At 50.1% G+C, this 18,718-nt stretch overlaps 1 protein-coding gene across 2 annotated transcripts in view; it reads left to right on the top strand.

Annotated features, from left to right (window-relative positions):
* The first annotated feature begins 581 nt into the window (after positions 1-581).
* SLCO3A1 (solute carrier organic anion transporter family member 3A1) overlaps positions 582-18,718 on the top strand; it is a 163,460-nt gene continuing 145,323 nt past the window's right edge. The window contains exon 1 of one of the 2 annotated variants that reach the window (XM_084817438.1): positions 582-1,035. In XM_084817438.1, the coding sequence (XP_084673564.1) occupies positions 832-1,035 (204 nt within the window). In that variant the 5' untranslated portion in view covers positions 582-831. Of the gene's footprint in view, positions 1,036-7,797; positions 18,568-18,718 lie in introns of those variants that run through there. The other variant, XM_084817439.1, reaches the window with a different exon arrangement.

The following is an 18,718-nucleotide window of genomic DNA, read 5'->3' as shown; positions in this document are numbered from 1 at the left end:
GTGGGGCTCACAGACCCATCTCAGCGCGCTGCCTCCTTCGCACTGCTCACGCCCTATTCCCGGGCCGTTGCTCCCACTCACCCGCGGGGCGGCCGGCCAGCAGCCTCGCCTGCCAACAGACCCGTCCCCACTGTGCCCCCCCTCCCCCAGCAGCACCGGCCTCCCCGCCCTGGGAGAGGGGCTCCCCCGTCTCCCCCCCCCGGGCGCAGCCTGCCCCTCGGCCGGAGCCCCGCGCCCGCCGCCGCCGCCGCCCTGTCCTCCTCACCTGGCTCCCGCAGCCGCCTCCTTTCCCCGCGCCAGGGACCAGCCCCGCTCCGCTGCGGCCCGGGAGCCCCCCGGCGCCCTCCACCTCGGCTCCGGCCGCTCCTGCCTGCGCGCTCCCTCGACGACCGCGCCCGCTCGGGCCCCTCTCCCCGCGAGAAGCGGCGCGGCACCCACACCCTCCCCGCCGGGGGGGACGCCTCCCGCCCGCCCCTGGGGGAGCGCCGCTCTCCGCGCTTGGCTCCAGCCCAGCAGCGGGAGGCGGCCGCGAGAGGGGCGGGGTGGGCCCAGCAGCAGCGCCGCCGCCAGCCCTTCGGCGCGAGGGAGGAGAGCGCGCGAGGAGGAAGGCGGGCGCCAGCAGGCAGAGCGGGCGCGGGGAGCGAGGAAGGAGCGAGGCGGCGGCCGGCCATGGCAGCGCTGGCGGCGGCGGGTGGCGAGGCGCGCGCCGGCCAGCGCCGGCGCTGCGCGCTTGATTGACCCCGGCCGGGAGCCGCCGCCCCGCGGCTGCTGCGGCGCCTGGGCAGCTCCTGGCGAGGCGGACGGGGCGATCGGGGCCCGCCGAGGAGGAGGATGCAGGGCACCAAGCGCCGCGGCTCCCCGGGAGGAGAAGGCGCGGGGGGCGGCGAGGGCGACGGCGGCGGCGAGCTGCAGGAGGACGAGGCGCAGCGCGCCAGGAAGAGGAAAAAGAAGGGCGCCTGCTCCTCCAGCATCCGGATCTTCCTGGTGTCCGAGTGCGCCCTCATGCTGGCCCAGGGCACGGTGGGCGCCTACCTGGTGAGCGGGGGGGGGCAGCGAAGTGCGGGGGGCTGCTCATGCTGCTGGCGGGCCCGCCCGCAGACAGCGTGGCGGAGGGACGCGAGGTCTCCGCTGGGGCGCCGGAGGCTCGTGCGTTGCGGGGGGGGGTCGTTTTAAGCTCCCCTCCCCCGGTTAGTCTCAGCCAAGCCCGCGGAGGGAAGAACGGGCGAGCGGCAGGTTCGGGGGCTGGGCTGGGGAGAGACGGGGGCGCTGGCCTCTCGCCCCCCCCCCCCGGCCGGGCCCGGGCTCGGGCTCGGGCTCAGATAATTTGCAGAAGTGAAAGTGATGCGAAGGGGCGGGTTTAGCGCAGGTGCCTTGACTGACAGCCAGCCGCAAGGCTTCCCCTCCGGCGGGCGAGCGAGCGAGGCCGGGCGCATGCCGGGCGCACGCCGCTTGCCCTCGCCGCGGCTCCCTCTCGCTCCTGTGCCGCCCTGCCGGGCTTGCAGCCCGCCCGCCCGGCAATTCGATGTGCGTTTCTGGGCAGCAGCTCGCCGCCGCGCCCGCAGCTGGCGGTGCTCCGCTGACCTGGCTCGTGGCCGTTGGTCCCTCCGGATCAAGCCCCTGTGGGCGAAAAGAGATGCGACCTTTGCAGGGGGGACATGGGGGGGGGCAGCCCCGGCGGTGTCCTCGCAGCTCCCCGTCTTCCTGGCGGGCGAGGGCGGCGTCTGCCGGTGTCTGTATCGCTAAGAGCTGGAATCGGGGAACGGAACCACTTTCATTCAAGAGAGGAAGCCGCCCTCCAGCCCTTCCCCGACCCAGTCAACTTGGCCCAGTGTTGGTCCGGCGGACGATGAGCCGAAAGCCCGCACAGCGTTAGCGTGGTGGTTATGGGCCTGCGCCATGAGCCAGGTGGTGCCTGGGTCGTACCTCCCTTTGGCCACAAACACATCCGTTGCCTTAGGCCGACTGCCCGCTCTTGGCCTCATGCCCGCGCCTCTAACGTGGCGGTAATTATTCTGGCCTGTCATACAGGGCTGACACAGATTTCTGAGATCATGTAACGTGCTTCAAACACTCAGAGTATTACTATATCGTTAAGTTCTCCCCTCCTGTACACCCCCCAAAAGGCCTAAGTATACCTAACTGCATTTGGGTTATAGTCATCTCATGCATCTGCTTCCCCTCCCCTCCCTTCCCCCTCCTGCTTCACTCTTCATCTTTCCTCCATCAAAATGTAAATTGTAAGTATGGGTTGCCAGCTGACTAGGGGGGGCGGGGAATCCTCACCTGTGCCTTGTAAAAGCAGCCTGATCTGCAGAGATCAGCAGGAAAAGCTCTTCAGGGGATGGAAATAAGCATTATCATCACCTGCTAATGTCTGCAGATCAAAGCAGCTTCAGGTGCAATCCTACCCATGTTTAGACAGAAAAAAGTCCTACAACTCCCAGCCAGCTGGGGAATGCTGGAGTTTAGGACTTTTTTCTGCCTAACATGGGTAGGATTGCACGCTTAAAGGCATAAAAGCAACAGCTGGTGAAAAGAAAAGAGAAGCTGGCAACCCTAAGTGTAAGCTTTCGGGGCCAGGGATCGTTCTGCTTAGGATCCACCATGCCTGTTGAAGGCGATGTAGTGATGGTGGATGATGATGCTAACCCCTTGGGCACAATCCTATGCATGTTTGTAGGACTTTTTTCTGTCTAAAGGCCCTGCATGCCCCAGCCAGCCATGCATATTTAAATAGGAAAATGTCCTACAACTCCCTGCATGTCCAGCCAGCTGTGCATGTTTAGGCAGAAAAAAAGTCCTACAACTCCCAGCATTCTGCAGCCAGCCATGTAGGACTTTTGTAGGTCTAAACACACACTGTAGGACTTCTTTCAGTCTAAACGCACATAGGATGGCACTCTAAGTGTTATTACGGCTCAGTTCAGCGCTCCGGGCTCTTTGTAGGCATTTATTTGATTTTGTTCTGCTCCAAGAACCACCTTTTGCTGGCAGTGGGAAATGTTACCCTATCTGATGAGCTAATGTGCTTTGCGGTGCTGATGTTTAAATGTGTGCTTCCCACAGGAGTAATGCTGTGAGACTCTTTGCCCTGAAGGTTAAAGAGAAATGGAAACAGGCAACATGAACAGCTAGTAGGGGCAGGAGGGATTTTCTACAGCCGCATGGCTTGCAAACCTCCTCTGAGGACCACTTTGCAGTGAGGGGCTGTTAACGTACTTGACACTGTCATAAGTGACTCAGCATTCGCTCTGGGGTTGCCTTCGTGTGGGGTGGGAGCAGGGAAGAGAACAAACGCATGCATGCAAGGGAAGATCAGGGATTGCATTTGGAATCGGAGCGGGCATGAATGGGAATCAAGAATAGGCTTGGTAAGGTGACCAGCTGGCCTGCACTAAGATCAGATATCAGGGTGCCTGTGCTCTGGTAAGGCGGTCAGAAGAAGAGGGATAAGGTAACCTCTCCTTCTCCTTTGTTGCTCTGTTTTCCCTGCTGGAGCCAAATGACAGGGCAACAGTTATGTGCGCAGGAGTGCCCCAGCGTGTCTTGGTCGCTCGACGTTCAGTAAAGGCGAAGGCCGATCAATAGCACAAGCCCGCATGCTTGTTATCGGCTGCGTCGTCCCGAATGGCTTGCGCGTGGGTCGTTAGGGAGAGGCGGCAAATTCTTCTGGTCAGCTCTTGGGAATAGATGGAAACCAAGCGGTGGAAAGAGTTGGGAGAGGCATGCTTCAACGTGCAGGGCTGGGCTGGGTGTTCAAATATTGTCACATATGCCAGTATGAGACAGGTACACCGGTAATGACGGAGAAATAAAATGTCATGTGCATATGCATTGAGAGAAGTGAACCATCATGAGCTGGTTTGACCGTTCTGCTTCGCAGAACAAAGGTTGTAGTCCAATTGAGGAATCTGGCTAGGACTGAATTAGCTTGGAGTCTTCTCGCTCTGAGGTTTGCTCCCTTAATTAGGTTTCTTATATTCCCTGAACCCCAGATTTTATATTAACCCTGACTGCTGTTTGCCTACCCAAAAGCAAGGTGTTCTCTTGCTTTATAATAGAGTGACTGTGCTGGGCGGGAGCCGGAGTTCTTTTCGCAAGGGTAGTGGTGGAATTCTGTTCTCTAGTTGGAAGGTAATTGAGAATATCCATAGTATAGCAGGTGCTGTACCTCTTCTTTGATCACACTGTCTCTTTAGCTTCTGAGTCCACAGCCACCCCCACCCCCCACCAGCACAAAGCATCACAGAAACCATATTATTGCTTAACATTCGGTTGTGGTCACCTTTATGCTGAGCTGTTGGAATGTTTTGTGAGCATTCTGTGACATCACAGCAGCTTAGAAAGGAGTCAACGGCTAAGTTGCAGTTTAGATGTGGCTAAGAGCCTGCCTGGAAGGCCTTAGCTGCTGCTGCACAATGTAACCCTGTGAAGATTTGAGGTCTACAGAGGCAAAGAAAGGTCAGGCTTAGAGGCCTGGAGTTTTTGTTGGGAGGGAGTATCCCTCAGAGGAGTAGTTTCATTTCCCTGGTTAAGTTTCAGTATCAATTCCCCAGTTAAGTTTCATTTCTTCAAGTGTGAAACAGTACTTTTGGTTTTGAGGGAGGAGAGTATATAAAGAGAGCTAGGGAGCCAGTAAAGGCAGAGCTGGGGAGACCAGAGCTTGAAGAGGAAGAAGGAAGTATATTACTTGTTCAAAAAGAACAGGAGGAACAGAAAGGGAGGTGGGGTTGCACTGTATGTGAAAAATACATATCTCTGCACAGAAATACAGGAGGAGGAGCTTGGTAGCCCCATCGAGAGCATCTGGGTTGAAATAAATGGAGCAAAGAATAAAAGGAACCTGGTGGTCGGAGTCTACTACCGGCCACCCAATCAAGGAGAAGACAAGGATGAAACTTTTGAAAAGCAAATAGCCAATGTTTTAAGGAAGCATGATGTAGTAGTAATGGGGGACTTCAATTTCCCCGATATTTGTTGGGAGACAAATTCTGCAAAACATGGCCCCTCCAGGAAATTCCTGACTTGTGTGGCGGATAACTTCCTCCTACAGAAAGTAGAGGAAGGAACTAGAGGATCGGCTATCCTTGACTTGATCCTAACCAACAGAGACGACTTAGTGGATAAAGTAGCAGTTACAGGAACTCTGGGTGAAAGCGACCATGTTGTACTTGAGTTCTTGGTTCTAAGGGAAGCAAAAGCCGAGTGTAGTCAAACGCGTACCCTGGATTTTAGGAAAGCTGATTTTCATAAACTCAGAACAATGATCAGTAAGGTCCCATGGCAAGCGATGCTAGCGAGAAAAGGAGTCCAAGATGGGTGGGAGCTTTTAAAAAAGGAAATTCTCAAGGCACAATCACAAGCAATTCCAACAAGAAGAAAAGGTGGAAGACAACAGAAGAAGCCAATGTGGCTTCACAAAAAGGATGACCTGAAAACAAAAAAGGACACATATAGGAAGTGGAAAGAAGGCCAAGTAACAAAGGAAGAGTACAGGCAGATAGCACAGAATTGCAGGGATGGCGTCAGGAAGGCTAAAGCTGAGAATGAGCTGAGGTTAGCAAGGGATGTTAAAAACAACAAAAAGGCTTTCTTCAGCTACGTGCATAGTAAAAGGCAGAGGAAAGAAGTGGTGGTTCAGCTATTAAATAAGGATGGCAAAACGATAACAGATGATAAAGAAAAGGCAGAAGTGCTCAATTCCTAGTTTGGCTCAGTCTTCTCCCAAAAGAGGGTCTATGACCCCGCTGGCAAAGGCGAAGTACAGGCTGAAGGGGCAGGATTGCAGCTTGAGATCGACAGGCATATGGTCAAGGAACACCTAATTACTTTGAATGAGTTCAAATCTCCAGGGCCAGATGAACTGCACCCTAGAGTCATAAAGGAACTGTCAGAAGAACTCTCAGAACCGCTGTCTATTCTCTTAGAGAAATCATGGAGGACGGGGGAAGTGCCAGATGACTGGAGGAGGGCTAACGTTGTCCCTATCTTCAAAAAGGGTAAAAAGGAGGAACCTGGGAACTACAGACCAGTCAGTCTGACATCAATCCCTGGGAAAATTCTGGAGCAGATCATAAAGCAATCCATCTGGAAGCACCTTGACAACAATGCCGTGATTACTCGAAGCCAACATGGATTTGTCAAAAACAAGTCCTGCCAGACAAATCTGATCTCATTTTTTGATCAAGTAACCTCCCTTGTAGACCGTGGGAATGCTGTAGACATCATATACCTCGACTTCAGCAAAGCTTTCGACAAAGTGCCCCATGATATCCTGATGAGCAAACTAGCTCAAAGTGGGCTAGATGAAACAACGATCCGGTGGATCCACAGTTGGCTACAGAATCGGACAGCCATCTGTCAGGGATGCTCTGACTTGGATTCCTGCACTGAGCAGGGGGTTGGACTCGATGGCCTTGTAGCCCCCTTCCAACCCTACTATTCTATGATTCCATGATTCTATAAGCAGTCTGGAGAAATCTAAATAAAGGAACTTGCATTCTGCAACTTTTTTTTTCTTTTAAGGCCTATTGTATCACTCAGTTTTATTGTGTAAATACCTTTAGTTGTGATTTGCTTGCTTTAATTTACCAGTAAACTGTTGTGGTTAAACACTGTGTCTAGAGTGTCAATCGCCCCATGTCTACAGCCTAAACCCCACATTATTAGAAAGGGGAAGGTAAAAGAAGGAAGGTGGGGCTCTTCAGGAGGCAAGAGATCCTTAAGGAGTTGCTCAGGGGGTCCAGGTTATAAGAGAAACCCTGACAAACCCTTTGAAACTTTCGGATTCTGTTTTTCCACCATTTTATTGCTAAGGCAATTTTCAACAGCTTACAACAATCACAAAGAAGCAGACAGCTTACAACAACCACGTTAAAATCTACCTTGCTCAGAGTGGCCAAATAACTGGTGAGCCCTAGCTTACCCTGACAAGCTGTGCCAGGAAAATAAAATGGTTCTAAAGGCAAGTTGCAACACAGACGTGCCTGGTGTGCTGTGGTCCATGGGGTCACGAAGACTCGGACACGACTTAACGACTGAACAACAACAGCTCCAAACATCTGTAATTTTCTGCCACTGTTTAACTATGTGACCAATTCAGCTATAGACCAGGTATAGTAAAGTACCTGGTCTGTAAGCCTAAGATCCGAGGCGCAATCCTTTTTGCATACAGAAAGCCCCAGGGTCAGTCTCTGTTATCATTTATGTGAGGGCCAGATGCTCGGTGATCGAGTATGCTTTGCCTGGTTTCATTCCTGGCATCTCCAGGTAGGGCTGGGAGAGGCTCCTGCCTGAAACCCTGGAGAGCCGTTGCTGCCAGTCAGTGTCAACAATACTGGGCTAGATAGATCAATGCAGCTCTCTTACTGACTACAAAGGCAGCCCCATGTAGAAGCACATTACACTAGTCTAACCTGGAAGTTACTAGATGGCTGTGGCTCGGTGGTAGAGCACCTGCTTTGCATGGAGGAGGCCTCGGGATCAATTCCTAGCATCTCCCAGTAGGGGTTGGAAGAACCCTGGTCTGAAACCCTGGTCAATTGCTGCCAGTCTGTGCAGAGCAGGAGTGCAGAACCTCCGTTAGCCAGAGGGGGCACATTCCATTTTGAAGAAGCTATTGGGGTGGCAGGGCGGGGGGAGTGCATTCCAGTGGTGAGTGGGGCCAAAGGCAAAAGGGGGCCAGGCCCAAAGACCAAAAAGCCCAGCTTATTTTAGCTTAAAACTCTTACTGCCAATATCTAAGCTTCAGGAGAGGCATTCCAACCTTTTATAATGGGGGCGGGGGGGGGGGAGAAACTGTGCAAAAGCCAGGAAACCATCAAACAATCGGAGATTGGAGGAATGGGGGCATGAAGAAGGGGTAACGGCCTTCTGGAGAACCCCAGATTGGGAACCCAGGGTGCTGGATTATGCCCTGGGGCATGAGGTTCTACACCTCTGGTGTTGACAGTACCAGTGGAGGCTGGTGGCACCGATGTCAGTAGGGTGGTGAATCCGCTCTGGGTTTCAGGCAGAACTCTCACTGGTTTGCACCTTGGATAGCTCCTTGAGAGTTCTGACTGGTTCTGACTGACCAGTGGTATGACTTGATATAAGGTGGCTTGCATCCTGTGCCCACCTTTTGGCACAAACACATTCTGGCCAGCGAGCACAAAATGCCAGAAACACTGAGATGTTTTATTGGTAGCAAGCCATCAGCTTTTTTGGAAGGGAGATGCTTTTGAATCCCTCATTCTCAACACGTTTGCCCCTGCCAATTGAGCATGGTTGAAACAGATGAACATATCCTATTATGCTGCTTATATTATAAGGATATTCACTCCCATTATATTGCTCTAATTTTAATAAACTTTCCAGGTAGATCTGATAAGTTTCACTCCTCCCTTCTTCTCTCAGACTCTACCAAGGAAAGTACTCTGAAGGTGGCAAAATGTTGTGCCAAGGCAGGTTCTGTTAGGAATCAGGTGGTTAAACCTCATTACAATTTTGTATTAGCTGATGCTGATAGATACTGTCATTGAAGTTAGTTCTGGTTTGAATCTGCTGTTGTATGTATATTTTGCAGCTTATATATGCATTTGTCAGCTTGTTTTCATATTTTGTATTGTCAGTGGTTGGTCTGTGACCATAATTAAACTTGTCTGTCTTATTGCTAGCAAAATCAGGTTGCACAGATGAGCTTCTTAGATTCTGACTGTAAACAATGGAGTCCACTACAGCACTGGGGCCAGGCCCTGACAGCTTCTGGCATTTTTCTCTCCAGTCAAATGATTTCAGGTAGCAGGACCATAACATACTTTTGCCGTAAGCCTGAGCAACGTGGTGCCGCTGCAAGGGGAAGGAGAGGCCTCACATCCACTTCTCCTCTTTCCCTTTAAAACCCTAAGACAACAAGACGTCTGACATGATGTCTTTGCACTTCAGCTTTCCTCACCTGCACAGGGGTGGTGAAACGTGCAGTAGAATCAGCAGCACAGGGGAGGGAGAGGAAAGTTATGGGGTCACTGGTTTCGTATCAACCATAGCCTGTAGTTCTGGCCAGAGCCCCTTAGAGAACTCCTACCGTTCAGAGTGGGGACCCACGGTTTGACTTGTAATAAGGCAGCTTCATATGCCCACTTGTGCCAATAGTGTGCAAAGCATTGTACAGGATGAGGGCATCATGTGGGCCCTGCCCATAACCAGGGGTTCCCACATTTTGGCCAGGCTTGGTAGCCAGTAATTTCTAGGTTCTCACTTCCTGCTTCCCTCTTGTCCCCACTGCCTGGTGATGGTGTTTTGGAGAGGAGGAAGAGGAGAGGAGTGGATGTGGTCCATGCACGCATGTGTATGTGTCCATAGCAACCTTTTCCTCCAACCCATGGCACTGAGAGCCAAATCAGAGGTGACATTATGTGTGTGAATGCTGTGGGCGTGCATTTTTGTTACGCAAATAGCACCAAGACCGCAGGAGACTGGGAAGGAGTTTAGCCCTTCCTCCTGCCATGATCCCTGTGAAAACTGTCTCGCCCCAAGCTGCTGTTTGCATTGGGAGGAAAGCATCTATTGGCACCACAAACACATTCCTGTTACAAATAGCAGCTTGGGGCAGGGTGGGGGGCATTTTCCTCAGGGCCATGGCAGGTCAGGGAAGGGTTACGTTCCCTTTCCATCCCTGCTGTTTTCAATGCTGCTCGCTCTCTGCCCTCCCTGCTTCGGTGGCTTCCACTTACATATCAAAAATGTGCATGTAACTGGTATGCATGCGTAGAATGTCAAAGTCTAGTTTGACTCTAGCGCTGTGCACTGCATCCCGGCATGAGACGTAGTACGGTGCCCTTTCGAAAGAGGCACTCTCTGCTTCCCTGCATTGCTGGCAGCTTTTGAAGACCCGATTACTCCTGTATTGGAGTGTATTAGGGGCTTCCCACTGGATTTAAATTTACGTTTGCTCCTGGCTGTAACCAAAAATAGGTAGACAGGACAGGAGTGGCTGAAACCTAAAAGAGATAGACAAGACAGTTGCAGGAGTAAGTGATGATGGTGGAGGGAGAAGCAAGGCAAGGCTGCAGTGGTTCAGAGAATGAGTACAATTTGACAAAAGGAGATCCTTTCTCTGTGATGGATTGTGTGATGGCATTCAGCCTTTAACGCCTAGCTGAGTATGCACAGCAATAGATAGGTACAATCATGATGCAAATCCAGAGTGTCTTAAGAGCTGCATCAGAGTTGCCATACCAGCGCTCCAAGTTTACTCTCCCCTCCTGTGTAACCTGTTATTATGACGACCCTGGCCAAAACAAAGCCAAGGGTATCCTCTGTGCAACCAATGAGTGTGCAGGAGGAGTTCCTCTGTGAGACTGACTTGTGACAGAAACAATCTCGCTCGCTTTTTTGTGGGGGTTCTTTAAAACTGCGCATTTCTGCTACCCACAAGGGTGTTATATATTACAGATGTGATAGTGTATTTAAAACGAGAGGCTTATCTTTGATCTCGAAGGTCAAACTCACCTTTGTGTGGCATTAATAGTTTTTTTTTAGTTAACATTTATAGAAGACTTCAGCTATGCACAAAGAGAGAAAGTTTTACAGTCCCAGTTCCATCATCCATCCTTGGAACAGCTACATATGGTAGGTTGCAGTTTTCCACATAACCTACAGAGAACATCTTGGGCTCTGGGGAAGACAACTGACCCCCTCCCCCATTTTTGTGTCTTTACAGCAGCCTTCTCCAAGCTGGTGTCCTCCAGATGTGTTTCATAGGAGGCCCTTAGCGGCGTTATACCAGGTCCATTTTTCCATTGGGCCCAGTATTGCCTATTTGGACTGGCAGCTGCTCCTCAGGCCCTCAGGGAGAGAAGGGTGTTTCACATCATCTGCTACCGAATCCTTTCAACTGGAGAGGCCAGGGATTGAACTTGGGACCTTTTGCAGGCAAAGCGTGTGTTCTTCCACTGAGCTATGGCTTCCCTTGCCTCATTTCTAATGGGGCTGGTGGCTCTGATGTCGGTGGGCTGGTGAATCCGCTCCAGGTCAGAACCAGTCAAAACTCTAAAGGAGCTCTCCAAGGTGCAAAGCCAAGCAGCTTGGAGAGCTCCTTTAGAGTTCTGACTGAAACCTGGAGCAGATTCACTGCCCCACTGATATCGGAGCTTCTGCTGCTCATTTCCTCAGCAGACATAATAATTCAAGTATTTATTAGGATAATTTACACCCCACCTTCTCTCAAAGTGGGTAGCAGCATTCCAAAAATACAATAGGACAAGTCATTAACAATTAAACGCTAAAAGAAAAGAAACAGCAGGGCAGATAATAGAATGATCAGAGTTGACTCGCCATTTTTAAAAAGGCGAAATGCGGAAAGTTTTCAAAATTCAAAGTGATCTTGTTAGACTGGAGCGCTGGGCAGAAAACAACAGAATGACATTTAATAGGGGAAAATGCCAAGTTCTGCACCTAGGAAAAAGAAACCAAATACAGAGTTACAAGATGGGGGATACGTGGCTCAACAACACTACAAGCGAGAAGGATCTTGGAATTGTTGTTGATCACAAGCTGAATATGAGCGAACAATGTGATGTGGCTGCAAAAAAAGGCAAATGCTCTTTTGGGCTGCATTCATAGAAGCATAGCTTCCAAATCCTGGGAAGTACTAGTTCCCCTCTACTCAGCACTGGCTAGGCCTCATCTGGAGTACTGTGTCCAGTTCGGGCTGTGCACTTTAAGAAGGATGCAGACACGCTGGAGAGGGTTCAGAGGAGGACAACAAAGATGATCAGGGGACTGGAAACAAAGCCCTATGAAGAGAGACTGAAAGAACTGGGGATGTTCAGCCTTGAGAAGAGGAGACTGAGGGGAGATAGGATAGCACTCTTCCAGTACTTGAAAGGTTGTCACAGAGAGGAAGGCCGGGATCTCTTTTCAATCGTCCCAGAGTGCAGGACATGGAATAATGGGCTCAAGTGACAGGAAGCCGGATTCCAGCTGAACATCAGGAAAAACGTCCTGACTGTAAGAGCAATGTGACGATGGAACCAATTCCCTAGGGAGGTGGTGGGCTCTCCCAGACTGGAGGCGTTCAGGATGAGGCTGGACAGCCATCTGTCGGGGATGGTCTGACTTGGATTCCTGCACTGAGCAGGGGGTTGGACTCGATGGCCTTGTAGGCCCCTTCCAACCCCACTATTCTATGATTCTGTGTGCTCCTAAAGGTAAGACGTTTGAGACCCACTGCAGTAGACGAATCCTCCCTCTCCTTGCTAGCAATGCACCATGCCTACACATCCGTGTTTTCTTCTTCTTCTGATGTAGCCTTGGTAACGTCTCCTAGAACATCTGACAAATGGCAGCGCAAAGCATGCTTCTGCCCAGCCGTGCAGTGGCTCTCAGCTGAAATTTCACGTATCTGGAAGGGGTTGTCTTTGCCGTGCTGTGTCCACTTTGCATAGCTTATGCAAATGGAAACCCACGCTGCTTGCTCCATTTCCGAGGCGGCTGCATGCACCCTGCTATTTTCACGTCCTCTTAATGTTCTGTTTATACTCTTGTTTGGCTCCTGTCTAATTATCCCATAAGCCCTTTGAAAAATAGAAATTATCACGGACTGGAGTGACACTGGCAAAGACCCAGCTGAGGCTTTGTTCACACAATCGAGGTTAGCCCAAATTTATTCCCTGCATGGGAACTAACTTCACAGCAGCCTTGATAAGAACTACTTTTCTGGCTACCTCTGGGTGAGGAGTATTGGGTGTTAGAACCATATTGCACCTGCCTTGAAAGACCTGCACTGGTTGCCAGTTGCTTTCTGGGCTCCATTCAGGGTGTTGGTTTTAACCTTTCAAGGCCTATACTGTCAGGACCTGGCCATCTAAGGGACTGGCTGTCTTGCTGTGAACCTGCCCGAATAAAGATCTGCAGGACAGGGCACACTTACCTGCAGAGGCCCGTTTGTCGTGCCCACGTGAAAGAGCTTTCTTCTGCGTCCCTCCCAAACTGTGGAATGCGCACCCTCAAAACTATGATTGCTCTGCCTGCCTTCTGGCTTTTAGAAAGATAGTGAAGACATATCGAGCCTTCTTTTAACCTTCTGAATGATTTCTTTATTTGTTACATTTATCTCCAATGAGCCTAAGATGGCATACATGATCTTCCCCCTCCTCTCCATTTTAGCCTCACAACAATAACCCTGTGAGGTGGGGTGGGCTGAGAGTCTGTGCCTGGCCCAAAGCCACTCAGTGAGCTTCCATGTTCGAGTGGGTACTAGAACCCAGATCTCCTGAGCCCTGGTCCAACGCTCTAACCACTACACCACACCGACACTCAAATTATCTAGATGTTTTAATGTTTACTATCTTGAATGTTCTTGCTTTTATTATGTTAATGTTTGTTTATTGTTTCACACCACTTTGATGGCTTTTTAGCAAATAAGGTGGTATATAAATGTCAATAAATAAATAATAAATAATTGAATTGGTTTGTTGAGGGCAGGCAGGCCAGAAAGGTTTTGTGGGCTTGTACCTCTCATGGCCTTTTGGGTTATTAAGTTTTAAGTAATTCTATAGGCCACGTCTCAGTATACAACCTCCCAATGCTGTTTAAAAAAATATTGAAACAATAGAGTATCAGAAAAGATGAATATGATAAGACCCCCAGAGCCTGGGTGAATTTTTAAAGAAGTCCTCACCTGTTGTCAAATGATAAAGAATAAGGGGTCAGGTGAGCTTTGTGGAGGGAGTTTGAGGCAGGTCACCACTGCAAAAAAGGCTCTATCCCAGGTTGCCAGATCATCCGCCTCTTCCTGGCTGCCTCACCTCAGATGGTGCAGGGACTTGCAGAAGGGCCTGTGATGAGAATCTTAATACCAGGGCAGGTTCGTGTGAACACAGGTGGTCCTCCAGGTATCCTAATGCTATATCATAGCTTTCTCCAATCTGGTGCCCTCCAGAAGTGTTGGACTACAATCCCCATCATCCCTAGCCATTCTGACTGGGGGTGATGATGGTTGTAGTCCAGCAGTGTGGCGCAGTGGTTAGCATGTGGGACTGGGACTCGGGAGATCCTAGTTCTAGTCCCCTGTTGGCCTTGAAGCTCATGGGTTGGCTTTGGGCCAGTCCCTGACTCTCAGCCTAACCCACCTCACAGGGTACAGTGGAGAGGGGGAAGGCCATGTACGCTGCCTTGGGTTCCTTGCCAGAGGAAAAAAGGTGGGATATAAATGTCATAAAGAAATAAATAAATGCACCTATCTGGAGAGCACCGGCTTGGAGAAGGCTGCTAGAGGGCTTTGAAACTTAAAAGCAACTCCTTGAATTGGGCTTGGAAATGGACTGGGAGCCAGCGAAGCTGTTTCGAGACTGGCAAGATGCAAGTGGAAATGGGAAGCCAGGCCAAGGATCTGCGATCATGCCAGGGCATTTGGGGCTTCAGAGGTCATAATTGAGACCCTGTGTTATTGTTGGACCCCCAAAGATGTGTTTAAACAGACAGCTGGGCTTGGGGAAATTATTTTTTTCTTTCAGCCTCGGTTCTCCATCTGCAAAAATGGGAATCAGCCCTGGCCTTAGTAGTCATGTGAGCACACTGTAAAGTATTTGGCGACTTTAAAAAGTGGTAGAGGTCAATATTGACTAGGGCAAAAAAGGAGGGGCGCGCTCTCTGTGAGAGAGTAGGGGAATGCTCATGCTTCTATGAACACATCAAGTATCTTTTTAAAAACATTGGGATCAGCTGTGTGCACGGGGTGGGTTTCTCTTCTTCCTGAGCACCCTCTAAATTACAGTGGGGAGGCATATAGAGAAAACAGTGACTCGACCTTGCCTGTCCTTGTGTGTGTGAACATTTAACCTCACTGTTCTATGTGTAACAAAGGGATGATAAACCTGGCCTACATTATGAGGTTGTTGTAAGATTGCTGGGGCATATGTGATAAGCTTCAACCACAAATGCTAAGTATTCTTCTTATTAGAGCTGTCGGCCACTTAAAGATGTTTTCACTCATCTGCCTTTTCATTTTTAATCGATTTATTCCTTGGTTTTAAATTTCGGTCAATTTGCGTATTGCCAAACCCTGAATGCAGTTGTCGTCCTGGGAGGTTTGATGGAACCTGGCAATCTAGAAAGCTTAAAAGATTCAGAAAAATCATATTTCCACATGTGCCAGGGAAGTGAAGGGAGATGAAACTGTTCACAGCAAGTAGGTTTCCTTCCGCTGCCCCCTCGCTCCTTCCTCTTATAAAGCTCTTTTTAAAGAAGAGAGTGTTGTGTAGCTCTTTTCCTGCCTAACCCACCAGGCCTATGCTGCTGCTGAAATTTTGTTGTTATTTCTTGGCATAACCAGAGGTGAAATCATCCCTTTTGCAGCAAGAAGCAAAACACTTGGTGTCTGACAGCTCCCCGATTTTTTTTCTTTTCGCAGCAAAGAGCCTGATTTAATTTTCTCTCTTCAATCTGTAGCCTTCGAGAGCATGAAAGAGCTCCAGTTCAGGCTGACCTAGTTGCAAGGACCCAGCATCTGCCGGCATCAGGGGGGTGCTTTAGATAAAGACTCTTTCCATCTGGGGAATGTGTTGCAGAAGACAACGGTTCCATCAGTACTTCGGGGAGGTTGTTTTGACCGAGATCGCTTGAGATGTCACTCGCCACTCGCCCCCACTGGCGCTGAATGTGGCTATTCATGTGAGGTTGATTGAGCGGCAGGAAGGAGGTGGGGCAGGGTGGCAGGGAAAAAGCAAAATAATGGGGAAATCTAGGGGGATCTAGGTTCAGTTTGGGATGTCACCTCAGAACTGGTTTTTAGTGCTAGAGCCAAGCCTTAGGGCATCTATCTACAGTGGTGTGGTGGTAAATTTTGAAGTGCAGGCATTCATCATGACAGTCCCCGTAGCCACCCCCCCAAGGAGAGTCCAAAGATTCAGGCAGGCCATCTCAACAATCCAGTTCTAGCAATTTTCGTCTTCAGTAGGAGCAGGTCTTTGCTAGAGCTAATGGGTCTTAATTGTCCACTCAGGACTAAGCCACCCCCAAATACTTGGCATTACAACAGGGAACAATATATTATTGCTGTGAAAATTTATCCCCCCCCCCCCAAGGTTTTCACCTAAGCTCAGAGGGAACTGGGAAGCCTGAGGCGTGTGTGTGTGAGAGAGCGATGACATCAGTGTCCCTGCTAATAAAAAAGTGCTGGAGCTGTGAGCCCTGGGTTCACTACACCACTGTCTCTTTATCTGCCTCTCACAATCAGTTCCCAACATGTAATCTTTTTTAGCATGTTTGTTACTCTCCAACTCAGCTCACACATTGCATGTTCAGCACATGATATGTGTGTCAAGCTGTCAGGTTCCAGGACCCAGGAGGAGCAGGCTGTGAGTCTTACTGGGCCAGACGCATGTGTGTGTGGTTCAAGAGAGCCTATGCTTGGCAGAGCTGACACACCAGAGGAAGGTTACTTGGACTGAGCAGGAAGCGCTGAGGCTTTATAGGGCCAGGTGGGACTGGCTTTTGGGGTCAGCTGATGGAATGCTCAGGCAGGTTGCTATGGAAGCCCAGATGGCGCCCTCGAATCACAGCGCTCACGCTGCCAAGCAGGGCCTGCCCTACCATTAGGCAGAATCAGGCAACTGCGGCAGGCAGCAGCCCCTTGGCTGTTCCTCCTGAGCCGTCCAGCCATTCCCATCTCTTGGCGGATGGAGCTGCATATGCCACATAGCGTGTTCTGGTGACCCGAAACTCTAACCTCCTGCCCTAGACGTGGTGGAGGATGCTATCCTGTTAACTGCCAGTCCAGTCAACTTCTGTATGAGGAATGCGGAGGGAGTGCCATTTGGGCCTTCACCTCAGGCAGCAAAATGTCTTCGTCCAGCCCTGCTGCTGATCTTACACCAGAACGAGAGTGGAGATAAGAGGTCGGGGGTAAGGTCAAGCCTGACCGTTGGAAGCCCCCCTCCCCTGGTGCCTTATGGTGGGCGCTATCAAATGATGACTTGTATGTGAGAATGGACCCACCACAAAGATATAATGCTACAGACAGAACTTTGGTATCACCTCAGGCACAGTGTTCCTCCGTGGGTTCGGTTCAAACATTCAGCCGTCAGTCATTAAGCATACAGAAATCAAGTTATTTCCAGTGGAGGCTGGTAGCTCCAATGTCTCCGGGTTTCAGTCAGAACCAGTCAGAACTCTAAAGGAGCTATCCAAGGTGTGAAGCACCTTGGGTAGCTTCTTTAGAGTTCTGACTGAAACCCAGAACGGATTCATTACCCCACTGACATTGGAGCCACCAGCCTTCACCGGTTATTTCATATCGGTGTGCGAACCAGACCTTTGAGCATGTCAAAGAAACCAAAGAAATACAGGTAGTTTGGGGGAGGCAATGGGGCAAAGATCTGCATCAAGCTGTGCGCTAACATCCTGCTTATGAAAACGTCACAGGCCTTTAACTCATCTATACTAATGGGAACTCCTTTGAGGACATGGAGAGCAGCAGAGTTTCTAGGTGAGAGGGCCTTCTGTTCCGGCAGGCCTAAGCCCCGACATTTAAGACACTGAGGCTAAGTGGCAATTTGCACTTTTCAGATGCAGATTGCAGAAGGGCAGCTGTGCTAGTCTGTTGCAGAAAACAGGAAAAAACCTTGTGATGCCATAACAACTTAACAGATGACCTATTTATTTATTACAATTTTGCCACAACAACAAAAGAGACAGCCACAGGAAGAAAGAGGTTGAGCAAACCACTGAGATCATCATGTGCACAATCTACAGCAACTGTTTTTAGGCCCTTTTCTCTCTACATTTTAGCAGCTGCTGCAAATAAGGCTACTTGATTAGTTACATGAGGATCCGTATGTACAAGTAGTTTATACATCTGCTCAGCCAAAGTTCTGTCAGACATTCCTCCCAGCAAAGGTACAAGAAATCTTTTTTTCCTGGGATTGGCATACAGTTCACAGATATATATATAAAATCCTCTATTTGTGGAGCCCCACATAGAGTTAGTGACTGGCCCAAAGTCACCCAGTGAACTTCATGGCAGAGAGGGGACTAGAACCCGGGTCTCTCCAGTCCAAGTCTGACACTCTAACCACTACACCATGCTGGATACCTATATGAGGGTTGTTTTATCTTGGATAGTGTCTGCATTTTCAATGGGTTGGGTAGGGATAGATTGTGTGTGTGTGTGCGCGCGTGCGTGTGCGCGTGTGTGTGTGTGTATAGATTAGGAGCACTTGTGCTAATTATTTGGGAGGCTGATAGAGTGGTGAGCTGGATCAGGGCCCTTTGAATGCAGAAAGCGATTGTAATGTCCTTTAATTTGAGGGTGTATAGGTTATCGGCCCTTTGTGTAACAGTTGCCAGAAGTCTGAAATACTGTGTCTTCACCTTTGTCATAACCTCAGAGAGAGCTGGAAGCATTTATGCTTAGGGATTGCTGTAGCTCTTTGACCTTTGTCTCAAGCAGCATTGCCAGATCCCAGACCTGGAGAAGTTGGACACGGCCCACTAAGCCCTCCTGCGCAAGCCCCATTTGAAAGATAGGAGAAGCAAGAGAAGGGAGTTAGAAGGACAGGACAACACACAGCTTCTCTCCTTCAGGTGGGCAGCCACTGTGCAGGCATAGTTGATGCTGGCAGTTTGACAGTGATTGGCATCCCCGCTGCAGTCAGCAAATGTTTTTGACTCTAGCGCCTCTCTTTCCGTGATGCTTCTTGGAGTTGTCAGAGCCATCTCAGCTCCCCTTGCATGT

This window comes from Heloderma suspectum, chromosome 11 (assembly GCF_057233095.1).
Source record: "Heloderma suspectum isolate Gila_16-S chromosome 11, 16-S_ref, whole genome shotgun sequence".
NCBI classification, from domain to species: Eukaryota; Metazoa; Chordata; class Lepidosauria; order Squamata; family Helodermatidae; genus Heloderma; species Heloderma suspectum.
This window is presented reverse-complemented; position numbering and strand designations above follow the sequence as displayed.